We start from the raw sequence: 10,374 nt of genomic DNA on the forward strand, positions 1-10,374 counted from the left end.
TCAAATGCTATCATTGGGGTATTTAAGAAACTTATCACCAGTTTCACCAATCAATTTAAAAAATTTATCAGACTGCTAACATTTAAAATGACAAAATTGGCCGCACCAAGTTCTGTAATTTTTGGTGTGCAACCGGGCAAATGAGTTTATTTTGACCCTTGTTTGTTTACTTTTTATGATTCACATATAGCCTGTTCCCGTACTCCAGGATTTAGACAGAACAGTCCGAAGTCTACAATACCAAACGTTTAGCTATAAAAAATACCAAAATGAAGATCGATAGGACGTTTTACGTTGATTTCAAATATACCAAAATTATTTTGCACTAAAAGACGTTAATGTCCAACTTTTAAATTTTTTATATGTATCTCGGAAACTACTAGATGGATTAGAAATGTACTTAAGTACTTGTGAGGTTGCATAAATTATTTTCTAGAGCGTAAAAACACTCATATTTCAAAATGGTTCTCTTTTTTTTTATAAAGTAATCGCATTTCCGGCTAGTATATTTCAGGACGAATGGAAAAGGATTGAGCCAAGAGCTTGTGTGAGCAAATCCGATTTTTGGCAGCAAATGTCAATTACGTGGTTTTGCAGAATGACAATACGCGGTTTTGTACATTAAACGACGATGTACTTGATATAAAGGCTTGGTTTTTTATTTTGAGTTGGGCTTTTGTTGCAGAGGACCAGCGATAATTGAAAATGGTTTTGTGATGTGGTAAATACATATGTACATATAATACTCGGAGTAAGTGCCTAGAGCTAAATATGATTTTCAAATTCCGACCATTGCAACAAATAATAGTTATTTGGGGCTCTAATTGTTATAATCCGCCAGAAGCGATTTAGACACTTCAGACGAATCAAGCCGTGTCAACGGCACTAACTATAAGAGGAGTATTCTATATGAATAGGAAATTACTGAATGTAAATATTGTTTTTATTTGGTCCCCCCTTTATAATACTATGTACATATGTGTGTCTAGATATGCAGTTCACTAAGCATCGTACGAGCTGCGCGCGATTGTGCGATTGTGATCAGGTAGCGTTCGGCCTGCAACCAGTTGGCCTTGGTTGCCGCTGTGGCGACCTGCCTGATGGCAGTGGCAGTGGCAACGAATTGGTGGCAAACAAAGAATACATTCAATTCAAAACAAATAATGTATGTATATTAATTCGCGTTCGAATTGCATTTTCTATGATTTGTAGAGTCGCTAACTTAGTACTTAGGTATGTATGTATGAATGTATGTATGTTGCTAGCAAGTTGAAGCGTTTTATGCGCTAGCGCATGCTTTAGAGGCAGGTGTGCAAATGATTACCGATCATTGTGCTTCTTGTCGAGCTTGTGGCTAAGTCTTAGTTTTATATGTTTGTACTTCAGCTGATCATTGCAATGTTTACTTTAAGCTGATTTTTTCAGAATTGTAATATCATTGTTGTTGCTGGCTTTGTAGCAGCACGTTTCAGTAATAATCTGAAATAATCGCATTACAAGAAACGCTGCAGACATGCCGCCACTTACAAATGCTGCCCCTTGCGGCTTAATTAACTGTAGCTGGGGACTTGGTGTTGGCGCGACCAAAAAATGTACAGGCATGCGACCGTACCCGCATTGAAGTCAGTGCCAGTGGCGATGTCAACGCGTGCGTGGGTTGAGTCGTTAGAAGAAGAAAATAAAATCAAAACAAAAAATTTCAGGTAGAATTATGCAAACGCTTTTAGAACCATAACATTTCAGCTAACATGCTCGTAGAGGCACAATTTGTTTGTACTTAAACACATTTTTTTATTTTTATTTCTACCAACAACTTATTGTTATTATGAAGACAATTTATGTATCGCGGGTAGCAACGCGCAATCGTGACATGAAACTTGATAAAATATTAATCTCAATTAAGCGACGACCTTATGCTATTTTAAAATCAAGACAACATAGAATATATCATGCACAGCAAGTACATAAAATTGTGCCGCACGAAGTTTGTCACAGAGCGTGTATAGTAGTTGGAGTTATTGCAACATTTTAACATGCTTCATGTGGCCACTTTGCTGCAGTGGCTCATGGACATTTTTTTGACTAGCTAACATATGCCATCATGACATTAAATGAAGGCAAGTAAAGAATCTTAATTTGGGGTGGTACCAAAAATATGAAAAGATTTTATTTATTTTTTTACTACACTACCAAGGAAAAGGAGAAAAGGTTCAGTTTTATGCGATAAAATAAAATAACGAACGATAAAAAAAAAATCCGTAAATATCGAGCATTCACGGGTTATATACAAATCACCGAAAACTATCGATAAACTCTAAACAAAAAAAGAAAATATCGGTTATTTTCGAAAATTATCGAGTAATATAAAAATTATCGCTTGCTATCGAATTTAACGAAAAAATCGATAAATATAGAAAATAATCGATAAACATAGAAAGGGGAAAATAATAATATCGCGTCGTTAATACCACTTTGCCTGAAAAACGCAACATTTTGAAGTTTAAACTTTATATTGGCAATTCTCATGGCAAAAAACTCATCTCGCTACCAACCCTTCCACCAAGCTTCAACCCATTCTTAAAAAGTTTCACTGCTACCTCCATCCATCCGTGAAAATAATCTGTCGCAAACAAATCACTAATGAACTCAATAAAAATTGTTTCAACACTGAGCTTATCCAGCGAATTACCTACTGGCTCCAGCCGGACATTGATTAAAGCTGCCTCTTTGTTCAAGATGCTAAGCAATAACTCTACAACAAAGCATTTAAGGGCCAATGCCTCCTCCATTCACTTAACATTTGTGTGCAGGGTGGTCTCCAGTAACCTCTGAGAATGTTATGAGCATGCTGAGCTTTACATTGATAGACGGCATTGATATACAGGGCAATCCGCCTCTTCACCGTATTCAGCAGATATGAAGACATACTGATTAGCCTAAAGTCCTGAGGCTAAACGTTAAGCTAAGTGTGTACAGTATTTAAAAAAAAATATACATATATTTTTAATAGCAAGAATTATTTGATGTGCATCCAAAATTAGACATGGTACCGAAGAGAGAGGTTGCCACCTACTGTAAAAAATTTATACACATAAAAATACGTATTTAATTTTTAGGTACATTTATCTATATTTAGGTAATTTGTTTTTCGGCAAATAAGTACAATTGGAAAATTTAATTTTTATTCCTAGTGCGAAAAAGTATTTTACGACGTCAACGAATAGGTGAATGCTGTCCAATCAACGAAGGGTTAGCAGTCCGCGGAGAGCGCCACCATTATTTTCGGACGACGATTGTCTGGCATGTGGAAGAGGAAATGCGACCCTGTTCCTGGCCGCAAGGAGACTTCTTATTGGAACTACACTATAAGGAAAAATGTGCATCAAGGGGAACTATAAAAGCTACTTGTTGCTTATAACCCAGTTTCTTGCCTCGGGTGTCAGATGTTGCTCTGGAAAGAATGCGTCTAAATCAGCAGATTTCACGGTCCTCAGAAAGTTCTACACCAATTTTTTTTCTCCTTTCTTTCCTGTTGCTTTGACCAGGGCTTGAACCCAGGCCCTACGGAGTGGTTTCGCGCACTGCTAACCACTACACCCCAGCGGCCGCTCTAAAGGTACATACATATATATACATTCATATATGTATGTATGCTTGTCTTTGCCTCTATTGCACAGCAGAGTTTTGTACACAAATACCACGATCTGTTTTTTTTAAAGCTCGGTATTGCCACCTAAGAACTGTTAAGTATTTGTGTCAATGTTTTTTTTTCATCTTTATTCGCATTCCATAACATTTCTCCGCATTGGCGGCGCTAAGTACGTTTAAATGCGCGTGCATACAACCACGCACGCACACACACACACACACACACATTCATAATTACTGACAGTATTTATTTTATTACTTCCATAATGAGCGATTTTCACCCCATAATGCAGCCGCCTGCCGCCATCACCGCCACCACCTCCATTACTGCCACCACTGTCACCGATGAACTGCCTGCCAACAAAAAAGCCGTCGACATCCAATGCCACAAAAGCGGCTGACTTGTACTTGTACATGGACCACATATAGCTGACACCATCAAAACGAGCAGACGAACTTGTAGTTTCTAGCGATCGCAGCATAGAATTAGAAAAGTAACACAAACAATAGAAAGCACAACAAAAAAAATAAAAAAACGAAAATGCAAGCGATAGAAGGTCCATCGCGTGTGCACTTACATACATAGTAGTTAGTGGCAAAAGGCGCGATCGGTGGTGACATTGACGACCGAGTGTCAGACCGTTTAGGCATTTGTGCACCGCACCGCACCGCGCCACAAGTAATGTTGTAGTAAGAGTATGTTCCAGAAATAGCTCCCAGCTGCAGCTAAAGTTGCTGCAGAGGGGCACGCAGTTGCATACTTTCAATCAGCAAATCATGACGATCATCAGCAAATCAATCACAAATGGCCAATTCAAGTTTTTCTGCGCCTTTGTACTTTGAGAAACGAGAATATCCTAAGTAGGTCTGCGAAGTGTCGCATTGGCAGTGCAATGCAACAGTAAGCAGCGCAAAAACACATGCATTATAAGATGAGGAATGTAGCCGCTTTCTGTCAGCATCAGTACAGGCTACAGTGCTACATACGCCACCACAATCCCCCCCTCAACAGCAACATCGCTGCAATGGCAGCAAAGTGAAAATGTCATTTCGCAGAATTCGCTAATTGTTAGAATCTTTGTTCTGTTGTTGCCCGTTTACTAATGCACTCGCTATTATTATGCTTCATTACAATGCTCATTGCAGTCAACAAGGCAACTTAACGCATAACGCATACATACGCACATACATATGTATGTATGTAGGTACATAAATTACAGCTGCCTACCGGAGTGTGGCAGCCAACGCTATGTGGCCTGTTGCAATGGTATTTAGTGGGCTGAAAGTTGGCAATAATTAAAAATAGTTTTCCATCTGCCGCCAACTTCAGTCAAGTTATGTCTGTATGTATCATTCTGATAGCTGCTCATCTTCATGAACATACATGTGTACATATTTATGCTTGCGAAACTTCTTACATGCACATGTACAAGTATGTATGTATGTATGTATGTATGCTTGTAAGGCAAATGTGTAAGTTTTCATCACTTGTATAAAAATAAATAAACTATTTTGTACACACAATTTCTATTTTCCACCGATCACCTTTTTTGTCATTAACAGAATTTTCGCTCTGCACTACATCCGAGCCATTCACTCGCTGGCTTTCCTGATTTACTTTGTAAATAGTCAATTTCTGTGAAATGAATGCAACGAATTTTGCTTTCTAATAGTCGACGACTCTTCCTTGTACAACAATGTTGCAGCATAAAATTATCATTGATGCGAGTGCTATGCTAAAAAAAAAAGTGTATACCTACGAACGTCTACTTTAGAATAAAGAATTGTACTTGCATATTTACAATGCACAATCGCAGGTACTTGTGTGTTGATACATATGTATGTCTGTAAGCCGCTTTCGATGTGGGGTATCACCAAATAACTAGTAAAAATTTGAATAACCACAAATAAATGCGCACCATGTTTGAGCTGTTGGCCAACGGAATAATAGGGTTTCTAACAAATTGTTTTCTCTATTCCAGTAGATGAGAAATTATGAGATAAACTTTTGTTATAAAAAGTTGTTGCACATAAAACCCTCGGACACAGCTAAAAGCAGGAAAAGTGTGGGGTTACAAAGACTTAATGGCTCCACGTCCTAAATGGGAAAGAAGTATATAGACTAGAATCGGAATCACTCCCTTTAGCTGATTTTTTTTTTATCGATTTGACACCATCTTATTTGAAAATTTGACAATAAAATTTTGTATAACATAGCCGAATGACAGCTGTGTGTAAACTTCACCTGTTTATTGCGCCATGAATATAGCAAGCTGGTGGAATTAAAAAAAAAATAAAGCCACTTTTTAATTTGGAATTTTTCATATGCTTTTCAGTTTCATGGGGCTTCTGCGAACAAAACAATCAAAATAAGTAATTAAATCAACATTTTGACAAATCTTTTTTTAAAGGAAATTAATAAACATTTTTAGTACACTCCAATATAGCTCTTAAGGTGGAAAAAAATTCCATACAGGGTAAAAAGTTACCATGCTGTTCAGAAAAATGTTTAACATGAAGTGAAAAGGAAGTACCATAGCAACGCCTCGAAAGAGCTTTTCGGAGCGCTCGTAGAGGGGTTCCAAAGTTCAAAGCAACGTCTTTTAAAAAGGGAAAGGATAAAAAAATATATTTTTGACGTAGACTACGTTTTACGTTTCGTTATTGAGGCTATACTGAAATGTTGTAGTTGTAATTTGTAGAGCTTCACGAAAGCGCTTATAGCACGAGAACTACTGAAGCGATTTCAAAGAAAGGTGTGGCGTTTCAAAGACAAAATTCCACACCTATCGACAGATACATTTTTGTAAGTAACTTTCATTTTCAGGATATAGGTTCCTTGGAGCAATGGAAATATTATCGTGTACAAATTGTATATAAATTCAACAAATATTGAGCATTTTAAGGGAAAAAATTGTTGTAAAACCTAGCAAATTTTTTTATTACAAAAATGCCCAAAAACCGCTTGATGATTTTTCCTTTGGAAGTGAGAGAAGGGGACAAAAAGTATATGTGTGTAGGAATTTCGGCGTTTTAATGACAGATGGCGCAATATTTATAAAAGGCAAACGTGAAGGGGAATATGTAGATGAAGAATATGATATGATAAACATAAAAGTGAAAACAAAGATAAATATAAACAAAAATATAAGCATGAGGATACCGATAGAAGTAAAGAAGAAGATGGAGGAAAATTATTAAAACAAAGGTAATTGTAGAGAAAAGGATATAGACAGAGACTCAATGTGGGGACTATTTCGGGATTTTAGAGATCTTCAGAATTCTCGGGACTTATCTATATAATAATCGATATTTTGTCTGTTTTGTTATCGACATTTTTATCTATTTTGTTATCGATATTTTTATAAATTTTTTTGCTTTTGCTATCGATATTATTATCGAGTTTGTTATCGATATTTTTATCGATTTTGTTATCGACATTTTTATCGATTTTGTTATCGCTTTTGTTATCGATATTTTTTTCTTAGTATGTGTTTTCGTTTTTGGCGTGGGGATGTGCTACGTTCCATTCTACGTTTAAATTTAGCGGCTGTGTCTCCGATACAGCCTGCAGACCACAAAGGAAGCGCTGGACTGTTCCTTTTTTTTTGTATCGATGGAGTAACGCGTAACAACACACCTCAAGACAAGATTTTCGTTTAAAATGCGTTGTGTATCAGAAAGCGCATAAATAAAAGTTTCAAAGCTTGCGCAAAGTTCACAAAAATTATTTAAAGTTAATAAAGTGTTCAACAAAATTTCGATTTTTTAAATTAGATTTCTTAGATAGATTTTTGGTATGCAGTTTTGTAGCCCATTCAATTTTAGTTTAGTTTTAGTTTAAGTAGTTTTTGTTAACTATGTGCAAGCTTTAAAACTTCTATTTATGCGGTTTCTGATACAAATCGACCCATGTTTTAAATGAAAATTATTAACAATAAATAAACAAACATAAGTTACCAGCAGCATAATTTTGGGTTTTAGTACTAAGTATTATTTTACTCGCAACTGTATATATGTACAATACATACTGCATACACATAAATATGAAATATCGTATGAAATATCGATGTCCTTGGTTCGAGGAAATATTTTTTTATTTCAAAATTCCCGTTCTATATACCTATTACACAACCATACCACCCTAAACTCGTAAAAAACTCAGTAAACTTTGGCTAAGGAAGTATTACGATTATTTAGTGGAACTACTTAAAAAAAAATCGATTGTCGAATATTAGTGTCACCGAAAAATTTAAAAAGGTTACCTGTTAGGTTCGGCAAAAAAAAAATTCCGGAATTGCCTTGCAAAATTTTTTCAGCTCAGTCATTAGTGATTCGCTTAGAATAATGCTTGAGAACAATTCATGGCCGCGATGGAAAAGCGAACCTTTTCTGACTCTTTTTAGAAAAACATAAGAAGTATGCAAATCACTAGAGGCTGTGTTTCTATATACGATAGGATTTTTAATCACTTCTTTTCTTTCGCAATTAGTTGCGCGCCACGAAGACATAATTTTGAGTCGCTAATGACTGAAATTGCTGGCTGGGTTGCAGTACAGGCAAATACTTATTCACATACATTGTAGAATCGTGTCAAAATTTGGCATCTAGACAATTGATAAGACACTAGAGATCAGCGAAAGTTATCAGCGGAGGTTATCAGCGTTAACGCAAATAAGTTTTTAATCCACTTTGGAGGCTCAATTAAATGCTGTTATTTTTCGAAATAAACATAATTGCAACTATAAAATTAAATGCTATTAAACATAAAGTATGTATTTACTTTATATGAATATACAGATTGAAATATATATATATATGTAAGTTCTCGGTTTTACCACTTACCTTAGTTGAACTCGAATAGAACGACGACATTTTCTCGTTTTCCATCCACCACACGCTCGCCTTAAATTTTTGCTTTATCTGGAAGTAGAATCCTTGATTTGGTATCAGTTCCTAATGCCTCTGGCTATGCTTTTCTTCCACGCCTATCTTTTCTATGTTCGCTTTATTAAATTTCGTATGCCTTAAATTGCTTTGGCGGTGTTTTTTTTTTGTTTGTTTTGTTTTAAGGTGGAGTGTTGTTACTTATGTATATGTACAGCTTGTAGATAGGCAGACGACGCAGGCAAGGACGTTGACGGTTAGTAAAGATTATGTAATGGGTGTCAAATGGTGTAACAAGAAAGTATATTTTTGTTGGCGTCGTCCGTTAAATCTATCCAATACGCAATGCATTTGTTGTTGCTGCTTGGCGGAGATCTGCTTTTGGCTGATTTGTATGTGACTAGGCGCATGCGTCGGATACTACTTGCGCTGGCTAGTAGACGGCAGTGTGCGTGAGAAGTATTGCTTCCTTCGTCCTTCGTCTCAAATTATGAATAATTTTTTTATTTTGTGCCGATTTCTTTGTTTGCGATTTTTTATTTTGGTACTTTTCTTTATGGCTTCCTTTTTGTTTATGGCTTTGCTGATTTTCGTATGCTACTTATTTACTTTTATCTCTTTCGTTTTCGCTCTTCTTTCCATTTTTTACCCGCAATTAGCACTTGCGCAACTCGCTCTACATAGTTAATCGCATTATTGGTGTAATTTTCATTACTGTTGTTTTTGTTGTTGCAATGATAGCTTACTTGGGCGCGAACGTAATAATGGCACACGCAGCAGACAGAGGCACACGCACACGCACACTGGCTCGCGCAACACAGCGCCAACAGTTGGATTTCTTAGTTTCTTTCTTCCCCTCCTCGGCTGGGTTTTTGTTTGTATTATTAAATTTTTGTTTTTGTATTGTTATCGCAGCTTTGTAACGTAATTATGCCACTTAACTTTGCACGCATAATTCACCGATTAATTTTTTTATTTTAATTTTTCTCAAACACAAATTAAAAAAATAAAACCAATGTTTTTCGTTTTTATTTTTTTTTGTACGTTTAGCAGTTGCCACTCACTGTCCACAATTTGCAATTTAAATAAATTTTATCTAGACATTTTATAATTCAAAATTCCAGTTTTGCAATTATTATTATTTTTTTTTTGTGATTTTATTTTTATTTTCGTTTTCTTTTTTCGTTATTTCTCGTGCCTTTACTTGTCGCTGGAATATGTAACTTATTTCTTGGTATTATCTTTTGGATTTTTTTCTTTTTCCTTTATTAAGCTTTGTTGTATAATAATTTTGCTTTTTGATTGCAATTGATTTATTTTTTTGCGCCGCTCAATTTTGCGAAGTCCAACCGTTCGCCTTGCCTTTTCGCTCAAATGTGTTCGCTGAGATTTAAAAGATCGCATGTCTTACCTCATTCCAATTGAAAGTGGAAGCTTTTATTGCCAAACAGGTTTTGTTTAAAGAGCAGGGAGTGCGTTTTGTAAATAAAGCTGGTAGTACGCGTGTAACCACTGTCGCTGATCAAACAAGCAGCTAATAGTCAAGCAGATAGCTTGCGATCGCATCTGTCCATAGGCTAGTTGGTAGTGATTTGCAGCTTTTGTTTGTCATCACTCCTTAACTTTTGTAAATATATACACATGCGTACATAAATATTTACGTATGTATGTATTTAGTAGCAGCTGTTTTTGAGCTTTACTTGCTTTAAGCTGTGCTTTGAAAAATTCATTGGTTCAGCTTTATACGTATGCTTTGAAAAGCGCCATTAACTACAAAGCAAGCTTGAGAAAGCGTTTATTTTTATAGATATAATTTGAAAAGTTTTTACACTGCAAAAA

At 35.9% G+C, this 10,374-nt stretch overlaps 1 protein-coding gene across 1 annotated transcript in view; it reads right to left on the reverse strand.

Moving 5' to 3' along the window:
• The window catches only part of LOC118737249 (DNA-binding protein D-ETS-4), a 69,270-nt gene extending 59,176 nt beyond the window's left edge, over positions 1-10,094 (reverse strand). Inside the window, exon 1 of the mRNA XM_036467642.1 lies at positions 8,494-10,094. Within this exon, the coding sequence (XP_036323535.1) occupies positions 8,494-8,538 (45 nt within the window). The 5' untranslated portion in view covers positions 8,539-10,094. The remainder of the gene's footprint in view (positions 1-8,493) is intronic.
• Between the last annotated feature and the right edge of the window lie 280 nt (positions 10,095-10,374).

This window comes from Rhagoletis pomonella, unplaced genomic scaffold, assembly GCF_013731165.1.
Source record: "Rhagoletis pomonella isolate Grant_MI unplaced genomic scaffold, Rhpom_1.0 Rhpom_scaffold_00004, whole genome shotgun sequence".
Lineage (NCBI taxonomy): Eukaryota > Metazoa > Arthropoda > Insecta > Diptera > Tephritidae > Rhagoletis > Rhagoletis pomonella.